This window comes from Balaenoptera acutorostrata, chromosome 17 (assembly GCF_949987535.1).
Source record: "Balaenoptera acutorostrata chromosome 17, mBalAcu1.1, whole genome shotgun sequence".
Lineage (NCBI taxonomy): Eukaryota > Metazoa > Chordata > Mammalia > Artiodactyla > Balaenopteridae > Balaenoptera > Balaenoptera acutorostrata.
In genome coordinates this window covers 36,362,172-36,376,946 of record NC_080080.1, presented here as the reverse complement: position 1 = coordinate 36,376,946, position 14,775 = coordinate 36,362,172, and the positions used below count along the sequence as shown (strand labels likewise).

Genomic DNA, 14,775 nt, shown 5'->3' with positions numbered 1-14,775 from the left:
CATGGTAGTTATTATCACTCTTAAATCCAAAAGCAATTCACCCAAATTAGTGTCAGAACATTTATAAGGCTAACATACGTGAAACGTGATATACCTATTACATCAGGTTTGAAAAAAAAAAAACTTTGTTTTTATGAACAGCCAATTGGAACCCATTTAAAAAAATCCTAAGTTAAAAGAAAAACAATGATACCTAAGCAAACAGATTGTGATTAAGAGATTATAAATACGTTTATTGGTAGTATTACTGAATACTGAACACAGAGAATACAAAGAAATCAGCACTTAAAAGGAAACATAAATCTTTAAAAAATGCAATATATTTACATATATGTTAACCAATTTTGCACATCTGTTTAGAGTTACAAACAAAAGCAAAGCTAATTCCAAAGCTTTTAATCTGAATATACTCTGATTTTGAGTTCTAGTGTTCTCCATTCTAACATCCACGGTTTGCTGTATTTACACCAAGTATGATTAATTTTGTTTGTATCTAACCTAAAAGCAAGATGCTGTGAGCTGATCCTGAGGCAGCCAGGTAAATCAGAAATTTCAGAACAGCTCTTTAAGACAGGATAAAGTCACATGAAAGAAAAATGCCTCAATCCTAGATATATAAATGCAAAAGAGAAAATATTAAGAAGCAAAAAGAATCACAGAAATACCAATTCTGCTTTAAATTATAATTTCTAATTCTAGCAACAATTCAATTAGCAGTAGCTTAGATGACTTATGTTCTAAAAAATAAAACCATTAGTTCTTTCACTATAATTTTCTGACTACACCCAATGAATAATTCTCAAGTCTTCATATCCTTTTTTAATAACCCAAGAATATGACTTAAATATAGCAGAATCATTAACAAAAGAGGCCTTCAAACAACTGCTAAAAGCTTCAATATAGTTTGGGGGCCATATTTCAATTTACATAATATTAGCGTTCATAAAGAGTTTATGACACCTAGTACAATAGTGTTCAGCACTGTTAATTCAGAAATACACCATCCATTCTTGCCATCAGAGAACAACTGACATGGATGGGACTGTCACCACAATTCTAACAGGGCCTCTAAACCGGATTGCACATAAAATGAAAAAATTATGAACTATGATACAATTGTGACAACACAGCTAGCTTACAGAACTGAGTTTTTCACCATAATAATAGTACTACAGAATTACAGTGACATTTAAATAAACATCAGAATTATTTTCCCCTGCTAACTACTGAGTAGAGAAAGTTTTCTGACTGCATTTTTGATGAACAGAATATCTCTGAAATAAACACTAGGGGAAATGGACAAATGAACAAAATTAACTTCTCAAGTTCATTCGTCACAGATATCAACAACAAGCAAAGCAGCTTAGAAAAAAATCAAAATTATCCTAAAAACAAATAAATATAAGATCAAATCAGTCATTTTTGAGGAAAATACAGCTCATTTTCAAAGGTTCTGTTTGGTTTGTGACTAGACTTGAAAATATTAAAACAAACCAAACATTCCAAAAATACTGATTTGCTCTACAGGATTTGAAAAAAGCACTTCAAGTTTTAAGCTGAATGCTTCATTCTCCCCTTGCCCCCGCCCCCGATATTCCCCAGAGAAAGTAAATAAAAAGAGAAAAGCAGCTCTTGCAAAAATAAACAAAAACAAAACAAAACTACCAACCAAAACTAATCATATAAGACAATCTTCAGACACTTCACTTTAGTTGGTCTTTTGTTACGGTAAGGTTTCTGTAGCAAGGATTTCCTAGTCTCATCCTCTATCTCTCATTCTTTAGTCACTTCCATGTTTTTATCAAACAAGGCTATGCAGAGCCTTTCCTAAGAAGTCAGGCTGAGTTGGAGGTAGCTTTAGGACAGTATACTTGACTACAGTATGTAGTTAGTTCTTCTACAAGGATTATAATGTGTAAAACTGCAAAAAGAAAAAACGTACAGCCCTCACTGCCTTGCACCAAGAGAAAACTTTGAGAAACTGAGAACAAACAATGGAAGCCAGGACACTGGCATCTGCCTCCTCTCCCATGGGCTCTCCTAATGCACCAGTTCAGGCTGGTTTTCCACGAAGGGTAGCACCCCACTCACATAGTAGGCGATGCCAAGGGACAGCAGAGCAATGACAAAGATCAAGAGCAACACCCTCCAGAAGCCCAGATCCTCTACAAACTCCTGCCACGTGGTTCGGAAGCTGGACAGGACCCCCTCACCTTGCTGCAGGTTGGGATTGAGGAGGGAATGGCTTTCCATGGCACTGTGAGAGAAGCAAAGGGAAAAGAAAGGGTATGAAACAACACATTTCAGAAACATAAAACCACAGGAACTGCATTGTTTAGAAAAGACCAACCTTAAAATACAATATTTACAAGAAGAAAACTGACTTATATATATATATTCTCACCCATCTGTGTACTGATTTATATACGTGCAGGTATCTGGACAATCTACCTTTAACTATAAACTGCTATACAGTAATGATTATGTTTCTTGGTTTAGTATCTAGAAGAGTCAGTTAAAAATCCTTTTCTAATAAAAACGTCCCAAGCAGAAGTCTTGAAGTAGGTCAAATGAGTTGTTTCCACCAGGTACTAAAGCAAAACACATTTTGGTTATTTGAAATTTAGAATTCAACACGAGGATTCAAAATTTGAGAATTCATGTTAATGGAATTAAGCAAAGACGGGCAAATCTAAAACACTGTTCTATAAAGTATGTGAATCTTAAAGTGAAAAGGGAATTTTTATTAATTTAGTTCAATAATCTGACCAATGAAGGAATTCCTTCTTTAAACTGCAATACTCCAGTAATGGATGCTTACTCTTCAGTCTGCTAGTCTGGACACGGCTAGCCATTAGGAATTCCTCTTAATAGGTGCCTCCGACTGGTTTTAGTTCTGTCTTGTACAATAACACAAAATACGTTTGTTTCTCTTCTATATAAAGGCTGAGTCTAGTTGAAAATAAGGCAGCACAAATACCATAAAAACACTGATTCAGGGCTTCCCTGGTGGCGCAGTGGTTGAGAATCTGCCTGCCAATGCAGGGGACATGGGTTCGAGCCCTGGTCTGGGAAGATCCCACATGCCGCGGAGCAACTGGGCCCGTGAGCCACAACTACTGAGCCTGCGCGTCTGGAGCCTGTGCTCCGCAACAAGAGAGGCCGCGACAGTGAGAGGCCCGCGCACCGCGATGAAGAGTGGCCCCCACTCGCCGCAACTAGAGAAAGCCCTCGCACAGAAACGAAGACCCAACACAGCCAAAAATAAATAAATAAATAAATAAATAAATTTTAAAAACACTGATTCAGGTTTTCATAACTATATAAGCGAGAAATATGACCACTACAAATACAGTATATCTGACACTGGTATTTGGAAGGCTGCACAGTGATGAATTTGAAGCTCTAAGGGATTAGCACCCACAATTATGTCACAACATGCAGGACCAACAACAGGGTATCATTTAGATTAAAGCCACAATGACCATAATCATAGGTATCAACTATCTACCGCTGTTACTATCCTTCCTAAACTCCTTCTCTGCATATTCTTCCAACCATCTTGGGGCAGAACAATGGAAACAGCACAAAACAATGTCTTAAGAGTCTGGTTCATCATGCAAAATTGACAGTTTTTTTTTTTTGGGGGGTAACCTACAACTTTATTTTACTTCTTGACACTGTTAAACAAAGGCACTTCAGCGTTTACTGGCATTTAGAGTCTTCTCTAATCATGGGAAGGTGATTTCTTAATGGGCCAATATGTCTGACATCCAAACTTTTTTTTATATTTATCTTCTGAATAGGAGAAGACATTTTCAATGGGAATCTACAATAACACAAAAATTTAAAGAAAACTCAAGCAAGTTCAAAAATAAGATTAGAACTTTAAGAAGTTCAGGAGAGGTTAATTTTGACTTACATGAAATTTATTGACTACGTCTGAGTCAACATGCTCTCATACTTAAAAGTGTTAGATATACAGGTATGCCCCATTTTTTGAAAGTTTGCTTTATGCCACCTCACTTTTAAGAAACATCTACAATACTACCAGTATTTGCTAACTGAAAGTAATCCCAAGAGGATTTTTGCTTTTATACAAAAAAAGGTGAAAAGCAAAAACAGTGTTCAATGTTTACTTTGCAGCAAGAGTGGCCCCACCAAGCTCCTTCCCCGGGAACTGCACTCAGCATCTCAGCATCCAGCTGCAGTATCTTTGAACTGTGCCTGTGAGCATCTGTGCTTTATCTCGATTTATTTTGTGCATCCATTAGTAAGATGAGTCCTAAGGCAATTGCTTCTTTGCTTTATGCCATCTTGGCTTAAGGAAAGGTTTCCTAGGAACACTCTACTTTTGGATAGTGGCGGGTGGGGTAGGGACCTGTAAAATGAGAATTCAGTTGCACGTTCTCTAGGAGCCCATGAAGTTCTGCCAATCAGAACTGTCTACAGCAACCTGATCCAATGAAATGTTTTCTACTGTCTAGGAAATACCTGATTCTAGCACGATGGTCTGTGTGTGCATGTGTATCTTTTTTGTACATGTGTCAGCTACACTGTCTCTGTCATCCCATACCTACAAAGTAAAAAGGAACTAAATTAAACTTAGGATATCAGGGGGTGTGGGGAAATGTTTTTCATCAACTTGACTGACAGGCCCTTAAGAAGTTATGCTACGTTTCAGGGAATCATAAGGGAAGTGGAAAATATTAAATACATTCAAAATCTTGCTTTATCTTCTGTTCTAGAAAAGGCTAATCATCACACAGCTATGCCATGTACTAGCCAATCCCTTTAAGCTTTTCCCCCACTTTTTTTTATTTTTTAAAAAATATTTATTTATTTGGTTGCACAGGGTCTTAGTTGTGGCAGGCGGGCTCCTTAGTTGTGGCTTGCAGGCTCCTTAGTTGCAGCTCACCAGCCCCATAGTTGCAGCACATGGGCTCCTTAGTTGTGGCATGCAAACTCTTAGTTGCAGCATGCATGTGGGATCTGGTTCCTTAACCAGGGTTCAAACCCGGGCCCCCTGCACTGGAAGCATGGAGTCCTATCCACTGTGCCACCAGGGAAGTCCCTCCCTCCCCTTTTTTAAATTGATGTAATTCATGTACCATAAAATTCATCTTTTTAAAAGTATGTGATTCAGGGGCTTCTCTGGTGGTGCAGTGGTTAAGAATCCACCTGCCAATGCAGGGGACACAGGTTCCATCCCTGGTCCGGGAAGATCCCATATACCGCGGAGCAACTAAGCCCATGCGCCACAACTACTGAGCCTGTGCTCTAGAGCCCACAATCCACAACTTCTGAGCCCACACATCATAACTACTGAAGCCCGTGCACCCTAGAGCCCATGTGCCCTAGACCCCACGCACCACAATTACTGAGCCCGTGTGCTGCAACTACTGAAGCCCACTTGCTCTAGGGCCCACGTGCCACAACTACTGAGCCTGCATGCTGCAACTACTGAAGCCCACATGCCTCAAGCCCATGCTCTGCAACAAGGGAAGCCACCGTGATGAGAAGCCCGCGCACCACAATGAAGAGTAGCCCCCGCTCGCTGCAACTAGAGAAAGCCTGCACACAGCAACAAAGACCCAACGCAGCCAAAAATAAAAATAAGTAAAATATTAAAGTACATGATTCAGTGGTTTTCAGTAAATTCGCAAAGTTGTAGAACCATCTCCACTATCTAATTTTAGAACATTTTGGTCGCCTCTATAATAAACTCTGTATCTTCAGCAGCCACTTCCCACTGCCCCTTCCCCTGCTCCTGACAACCACTACTTTCTATCTGCTGATTATGGACACTTCATATAAATGGAATCATATGACATTTGGCCTTTTGTGCCTGGCTTCTCTCATGTAGCATGTTTTCAAAGCTCATCCGTGTTGTAGCATATACCAGTATTACACTCCTTTTTATGGTGGAATAATGTTTCACTAGATGGATAGATGACAGTTTATCCACTCATCATCAATGGACTTTTGGGTGGTTTCCACCTTTTGGTTATTATAAATAATGCTTCTATGAAATTCACGTACGAGTTTTTGTGCGAACATGTGTTTTCAATTTTCTTGGGTGTATACCTAAAAGTAGAATTGCTGGGTCGTATGGTAACTCTGTAACTTTCTGAGGAGCTGCCAGACTGTCTTCCACAGCAGCTATGCTATTTTACATTCCCACCAGCAATGTATGACGGTTTAGATTTTTTCACGTCATTGCCAGTACGTGTTATTGTCCATCTTTTTGATTGTAGCCATCCTACTGGGTATGAAGTGGTATTTCACTGTGGTTTTGATCTGCATTTTCCCTAATGACCAACGATGCTGCTTTAAGCTTTTTAATTTAAGCTTCAACCACACCTTCCTACCATGACACTGAAGGGCAGGAGTAAGATAGGACAACTAGGTAGTACAAATATTAATAATTCAATTTTCAAAGAACAGGCTTTACATAATGCCGTAAATAATGCAAATTCTCATGCTGAAGTGCAATGGCAGGTACGTGAAAGAAGTAGGAATAAATACTTCATATTGCATTGCTCAAATGACTAATCATTTCTTAGTTAATAAGTAATCACAACTGAGGCAAAACAAAGTATATTTCTAATAAAGAGATGCCAAGAAATTGGCTATTAACAAAATATACCAAGCAAAGTCCTGAATATATACCAAGAAAACGCACATTCTTGGACATTTTTCACAGTAAAGAAGCTTAAAGTCGTTTTGAAAATAAATTTTAAGTTATTTTGCAAGAACATGATCTTTAACAAAAAACAGATAACTCAATGTTATTGAATTGCTTATAGCATCCTGACTGCCAATCCAGAGCACACAGGTGAAAGAAGGGCTTCCCAATGCACCTCTGGCTCATTTTATGTACTTGCCAGCCTTCAGTGATAACTCATAGGGAGCATGCACTGTTCTAGAAGTAAAACTGTTTAATTTCTTTGGACAATAATAAGTATGTGAAACAAACAAAATAATCCTAAACTTGAGAGTAGAAGTAATGGTCCCCAAGGAGTACACCAGGCAGACCACGAAGAGGGAGGAAAGGAATCACGGGCACAGAGGAATCAAATTAAGGGTGAACTATGAAAAACAGAGGATTTCATCTGGAACTCACAGAAACAATGATCCCAACAGTCTAAGTGGACCATATGCTCCTAATTCAAAGTCTTGGTCAATCTGCTACTGGGTCAATAGCTAATGAGGGCCCTAGTCCACTGAAAATTTTGCGAGGAGACTATAAAGCTCATCATCCTTCTTACCCTGTAATACCTGGAGAGCTTCAACTCCATGGTGGTCAACCAAACTACATGCTAGTACAACTAAGTCTGGCCTAGAGACTTTACCTGTTGAGCCCGTGATGCCAGAGAAAAGATGACTGGTCACCTTTTCAGAGCTCCCTGAACTATGTTCTAAACTGCTTCTAGACGAGAAATGATGAGATATTTGAGACCCTGTCAGTCACTACATCTTAATTTCAATTACTTACAGGAGCCCACATTTCATTTGTTCCATCTCATGTAAAAGTCACTTTCACATCACTGAACTGTGTATGTGTTAAGTCTTGTCTTACTCTCCTCCTGTTTTACTTTTCCTCAGCACTTTAATTCCCTACCTTTGAAAGGAAGCTTTTCGGTCGTTTCTAATACTGTCCAAGTTCTTGTCCTGACTTATCTTTCTCCTCCTTTTTCGAAATTCCATTCTTTTTGTGACCTGTACTTAAATTCTCAGACTCCTGTTTCCCTCCCTCCTATTCAGCTCTTCTCACTTGTACTACTAATACAGCAGGCTGCCCTGCCCAGTGGTTAACAGAACATTCTGTGCATGTGGGCACATAGTACTTTCCGTTAATAGCTTTTCAATTGTAATCTGGAGCCATAAGGACTAATACAAGTTCAAAGAAAGTATCAAAGCACTTTACTTGAAAGCAAATAAATATAAAGCTGACAAAAAGTTGTCATAAAAGATTCACTTAAAGTGACTTGCCCCTTAAAAAAATGATATCTTAAGTACCTTTCACTCTCAGCTGTCTGCATGGTCTCCAGTTTTGAGTGAGTTCCTCTGTTAAATCCTTTTACCTCCTGTTCTTCCAAAGATTCCAGCAATCGGATGACATCTTTATTCACTCCCCTGCGCTTTGCCAGAACTAGGGGTGTAGCACCTTGATGATTGCTAAAAAGTTCATAAAAATAGAGGTTATATTATACTGTTAGTAGCCATTTGTGTAGATCTCAGTGAGGAAGGCATGGGCCCCATTAACTCAAAATTAAAACCCAGAGCAGAACCCGCGGTTGAGTTGGAACCTGAATTTTGAGTCAACCATTTTTTTTTCCTTTTAGGGAAAAAGGAAAAAAAAATATACAGGCAAGAGTAGATAAATGAGAATAAATAAAAGATAAAGAGGGTATCTTCCTAGAAATTAACTGGAAAATTCTAGATTCATCCTTATCTGACATTAATACATTTCATGAGAAGAGTGTATATTTTTTTAAATGTCTAAGAATTAAACAAACAACAAAAAAAACACCCACGCTCAAAAGCAATCAAATAAGCTGCTTTGGTTCACCTAGCTATTTAACAACAGGAGAGAGCCCAAGTAACACTGAATCCTAGTTAATTCCCACCACATCTTGTTCTATAGCAGCAGAACCATTTACTGTCTTATTCAGATTTAGGGACATTATAGCACCAATAAATTAGGGCAACATGAAACTGCAGCTTAGAGGTCAAGGTCACTTTTTAAAGCGGCCTGATGTCTTTCCCACTCAAGAGACAAGGAATCACTAAAACAAACCAAAAAAAACCACTACTTCTTCACATTGTTGAGTATCAAAAGGACTGTGAGCGCCCCAGAGAGATTATGAAGCTAGCATGGCATATTATACCATAGAGGGCAAACAAGCTTTGCAATCAGGTGGAACTAGGTTCAAATTCCAGCTGTGTGACCTTTGTTAAGTCATTTCACCCAGAACGCTTGTCTCAATTATTTCATCTATAAAATGAATACCTACCTTAAGAGTTATTCATTCTGAGGATTAAATGAGCTAACACAGTATGTGCAGTGCCCAGGCCGTAAGATTTTCAACAAATGTTAGTTCTTTTCTTCTTTTGCCCTTGTCTTACAATACACAATTAATTAGTAGCAGAACCTAGCCACTATTTTCATAGAAAAACATACACTGCTTCAGCATAAATCTAGAAGTCAGCCTCTTGTTCCCTCACTCATTGTCCTCAATACCCTTCTGAACTTGTCACTATGCTCAATCAGTGAGGAAACAAAATCAACAGACTCCTAGATCATTGGTTGAGAGACTAATGGGAAGAAGTGACAAGACTTCAAAAACCACAGAACTTACCAAATATCAATTTTGAGTCCATTGGAAACTAAGAATTGAATAGTATCCACATGGCCACAGAGATGAAGAGCTGTGTTTCCCTGATAATCTGTGGCCAGGAGATCAGCACCAAATTTATGTAATAACTGGCAGATGTCTACATTCCCTCGGGCTGCTGCGAGGTGAAGGCCTGTTCTGCCCCTGCTGTCACGAATATTTGGGTCAAAGCCACTTTCCAAAAGCCTCTTGGAGTAGTTAAAGTCTCCATCAATACAGGCTTGTAGCAGGGGCACATTAGTCTGAGAAGAATCATTCACAAAAACGTAGGACATTGTTCAGATGTGGTGGATGGAATGTGCCTGTAATGAAATATGAGGTGAGCAAGATTCAGAGAAGCCAACTAAATCAAGACAATGAAGTCATTTAGAAAAGCGCTATTTCTTTTCCTTCTTGGCCTCCTGCCTCTAATAAATTACCTCACCAAACAGAAACAACAACAGAGTTATTATTATATTTTATTTTCCATTAAAATGTCTCATTTTTTTCATATCTGTTGAATCAAAATTGCAATTAAATTACCATAAAGCCGTATTTCACTTTTCATCGTATAAAAAGACTGAGATTTTTTTTTTTGGCCGCGCCATGCGGCACGTGGGTCTTAGTTCCCCAACCAGGGATCAAACCTGCATCCCCTGCATTGGAAGCTTGGAGTCTTAACCACTGGACCGCCAGGGAAGTCCCTGGATTGAGATATTTTTAAAGCGAAGCAAGATATAAGTGCTTAGATTTAAGTTTATTACATTGTCAGAAGACAAAGACACCATGTTCCTTAAACTTCATACAACTATCTATACACGCACATACACACACACAAATGCTACTACTGGTAGAGATTCTTATTTAAAACAAAGTAATTCTCTTTCATATATTTGCTTTTTATTGTATTTGAGATATTCTATATGGTAAAACAGAATTATCAGCTCAAAAGTTAACTATAGCAGCATGAAAAAACCAATAACTTAATTCACACTCAATAAGGACCTGCTAAATGTTGCGTTTAGAGCACAAACTTCAAATTTTTCATAGAAAGAGAAAAGCTAAGGAAGGCAACAAACTAAATTTAAAAACTGGAAATATCATGAAATTAAGAATTCTGTCCTTTTTACAGTATTGATCCTATTCTGCTTTGTTCTGTGGTTATCTAAATATCTGATTTTGCCAAACTCCCACTGTCTGAAGATGGAGAGATGAGGAAAAACAGGTCTCTGTGGGAATGCAGAGGCAGAACAAAGGCAGCAATCCCAGCTGTGTCCATGCTAATACTTCACCCATCTGAGTAGCCTCGGTTCACCAGTAGGTGTTTCCACACATCCTTCATTGATACTTCCCTGCCCCCAGCAATCTCTTGGTCTCTCAGTGCATGCGTGCGTGCGTGCGTGTGTCTCCACCCCACCTGCAATTGTCCCTTCCCTGGTTCATTTAAGAAAAAGTTAAAGCCTGACAAAAGAAACTTTACTAAGAAGTTAAAGAGAAAACAAACCAAAACAAGAAAACACAAAGGCAGAGACCGATGTGTTTGTTAAGATGGCTCCCTTACTCTAAGGTTAAAAAAGCTTAGTCCCAGATGAGCTTGGCTTATAATTTATCAGGCAAAGTCTTCCTGGGACACAGATGGAACTGGATGCTAGATCAATCTATTTTGCCTAGCCTCCCGGGGATTTAGGAAAGCCTGGCTCTGGAGTTCGGTGAGATTCTTGGCCCCACTCCTTTTAGCCTGGTTTCCAGCAGAACCACTGTCCCTCTATTCCTGGGCCACCTTAAGCTCTGCTGCTGCCATGCGTGCAAGGGGGAAGCATTAACACAGACTGAGAGCCTGTTCTGAGCCAGCCACTGCATTAAGGGTGTTAATGAATTTTATTTAATCTTCCTAACAAGTCCATAGTAAGATTTATTATACCTGAATTTTAGTAAGGAATCATTGAAGGATTTTAAGTCAAGGAAATGGCATGGTCTTAGTATATTAGTCTTTCAGAAAGATGACTTTCTGGCAATATAGAGAGGTTAGTTTGGAGGGGGTCAAGATTGGAGACAGGGAGATCAATCAGTATGTCACTGTAGAGATCCAGGCAAGAAATGATGATAGCCTGATCTAAGGCAGTGGCAGAGAGAAGGGGGCATACTGGAGAGGGATACACTAGATAGAATGAACACAACTCAATGACCTGTTGTATATAAAGGGTGAGAAGGAGCTGTTAAGGATAATTCTAAATGACGGGAAAATATGTTTATGATTAAGAATTACAGGGATCAAGATAAGCTAAACCTCAGATTATGATATTATATAATGCTTTTTAAAGAAATTAACCCAATGGGAAGATGTTTCTCAAAAAAACAGTCAAGAATTCTCTTTCAAGGGTAATCTCCCTATTTTCCCCTACTGTAGTCATTGGATTGGATCATAAAAAAGACAGAGGTATCACAAGCTTTTTAAAAATTAAAATATCACATATCAAGTGCTTTTCAAGAGGTACCATGTTTTGGTTAAATTCTCTAAGAATAGATAATGAAAAACAATCTACTTGGTATTTTTGGTTCAAACAGTTAAGAATTCTTGTGGTTTGCAGACTGGGATTCTTTCGAATATCGGCTCAGTAAAAAGGACAAGTCTTTCTTGTCTATTTTTTAAGTAAGAATAAGCATGGTTTATTTTGTGATTTCTCTGTGTCCTTGAGAAACTACTAACCTCCAAATTTAATAAGCCCAATGATAGATAACATTTTTCATCTTGACTATAGAACTGAATCTGCCCAAAAGCAAGGCCACAGTTCACTGAAGCTTTCACATGTTGTGAGGGAGTCCACAGTAGAAAATACTCACGTAAGCCTTAAGATTAGATCTTTCTCTACGTGGTCACACGGCAGTTTTTCTGAATTCTTAAGAAGGTTCAACAGACTATCCAGAAATGTGCCAGCAAGGATCTATAATAAATAGAAAATTCAGTTATAACAAAGATGCAGTGTGAAAAAGGACTTGCTATTCTACTAAACATAGACAAGGTACAGGGACCTGTAGATATTTTCCAGAAAATCTATGGGCAAGGCATTAACTTATGAGGCTACTAAAGTCACTGACGAGTAATAAAGTGGTGAAAAGGAGGAAAGAAGGGCTTAATAAGGAGAAGCTCTGTTGCCCACTAACAAGAAAGCACGGTCAGAAAGATGAAAGAAAGAGAGTCAGATTATGTTACCATCAATAGAGGAGAAACTACGCTCTGAAAATTCACTCTAACTTACCAGAATTTGGAATGCATGTTTTTCCCATTATAAATGGTGGCTTCATCTCAGGTTAGCCTACTAAAGCAATTTTAGAAATAAAATGCTATTTGCAGTGGGGGAAAAAATTAAAAACAACCAATACTTGGGTTTAAACCAAACAGGTACACTTAAGAAAAAAAAATGTCTAATCTGTCTTGAATACTGGTACTTAAATCTCCTCCTGAGATTGTCCCCCTAACTTTTCTTTTCAATGTGAAAGAAAACTGGCTCAAATCTATCTGCAGTCTTTTCCACATGCCTGACCCCACCCCTCCTGCATCTCGGTGCAGCCCCACGCTCACACTTTCGCTGGGACCCCCCCTCAGGTTTCCGCTTAGGGCACTGACAGACATTTGGAGAGTCCCCCGTCAGTCCCACTGCACTCTTCTCTTGAGGGAACGTGGAAGCGAGGGGGTCACGGACAGGCAGCATGGACCATAAAAAATCAATAGTAATTTGTTAGGCAAACATGTACTGTGTGCCCAAAATGTTCCAGATAATATGCTAAGTGGTAAATCTGGGATATAAAGTCTAAATCCCAAATTTATAGTTCCAGTTGAAATTCATGACTTTTACTAGTCATTTACGCTGTCATCAAGTTCCTTTAAATAAACTTATAGGGAATAATCAATGGCATTTTATGAAGCTCCATTTACCATACGTAAGTTAGGTTGTATCATAAGGGCTATCAGTGCGAGGTTGGAAGTGAAGACAAACTACATGTGAGGACCAGTCCCACAACAGTTCAGCAAATACCATGATGACATGATAATACGCAAAACATCCACCCTCTTCAACTGTTCCCTATATTTCTGCAAGTCTGTAATACCAATTTAGACAGACTTCATTATCACTGAGCCACTTAATTGATTTCCCTGAACAAATAGTCTGTGTTCACCCAAAGCCTACTATTTTCCTTTTTTGTCCTGCCCACTAGAGCTGAGTCTTCATGACTAACGTCTTTCTCTAATATATTAATATAAGATGTGGCTTTTTCAATGTTAAAATGGTGCAGGGGTTATTCTGAAGATAGTAGGGTTTACATTATGAAAAGGACAAGTGTAGCTGTTTATTTGGAGATAGAATTATAGATTATATAGTTATGTGCCCCCAAAGTAATCCTAATGTTTCCTTAAATCCATAAGAAAGACCATTTTCTGCCAGTTTCTTTTGATATGACAAGGCCACATAAGAAAATAAATGATCAAATTACAAATTTATATGATTTCAAACTTAATACTATATAAATGCATTAGACCTAATTACTAGAAACCTGCCAAGAAAATGCTGAAGACCCTAAATAAACCACTAGAAAGCTACTGATAGATTCCCCAAGAAATAACAGAAATGAATACAAATCGGGACACGTTAACTATTGTCCAAAGGGTGAAGAGGACTGAAGATTTTTTAAATTAAACTTTTTATTTTGAGATAATTGTACATTCAAATTCAGTTGTAAGAAACAATACAGAGAGATCCTGTGTACCTTTCACACAGTTTCCCCTGATGGTAACACAGAGTAAAACAATAGTAGTACCGTATCACAACCGGGATATTGACATTGATATTGCCAGGATACAGAACATTTCCAACCCCACCAGGATCTTTGCCCTCTTACAGCCACACCTACACCCCTCCTGCCCCCACCTCTCCTTATCCCCTGGAAACCACTACTGTCTTCCATTACTATAATTCTGTCATTTCTAGACTGTTACATAAATAGAGCCATACAGTACGTAAGCTTCGAGGATTTTCTTTTTCACTCAACATAATTCTCTGGAGATTTATCTGGGTTGTTGTCTGTATCAACAGTTTGTTTCTTTTCTACTGCTGAGTAGTATTCCAAGGTATGGATGTACCACAGTTTAACTGTCTACCTACTGAAGGACATCTGATTATCTCCAGTTTTGGGGCGTTATTGTTAAGGCTTCTAAAAACATTCAGGTACATATTTTTATATTAAGTCTTCATTTCTCTGGGATAAATGGTCAGGAGTGCAATGTCTGGGTCATATAGAGGCCTAAAGATTTTGATGAAAAGATTGTTGAGTCTAAATGTGCTCATCTTCTCCATGAAGAAAGGAAGGAAGGAAGGAAGGAAGGAAGGAAGGAAGGAAG

General features: G+C 38.6%; 1 protein-coding gene across 3 annotated transcripts in view; it reads right to left on the bottom strand.

The window, feature by feature from the left end:
- Positions 1-206: 206 nt before the first annotated feature.
- ANKRD46 (ankyrin repeat domain 46) overlaps positions 207-14,775 on the bottom strand; it is a 34,698-nt gene continuing 20,129 nt past the window's right edge. For all 3 annotated transcript variants that reach the window (XM_007173410.2, XM_057532067.1, XM_007173411.3), the window contains 4 exons: positions 12,222-12,322; positions 9,366-9,703; positions 8,023-8,181; positions 207-2,257 (listed from right to left, as the gene is read on the bottom strand). In XM_007173410.2, coding sequence (XP_007173472.1) covers positions 2,041-2,257; positions 8,023-8,181; positions 9,366-9,676 — 687 coding nt within the window. In that variant the 5' untranslated portion in view covers positions 9,677-9,703; positions 12,222-12,322 and the 3' untranslated portion in view covers positions 207-2,040. The remainder of the gene's footprint in view (positions 2,258-8,022; positions 8,182-9,365; positions 9,704-12,221; positions 12,323-14,775) is intronic.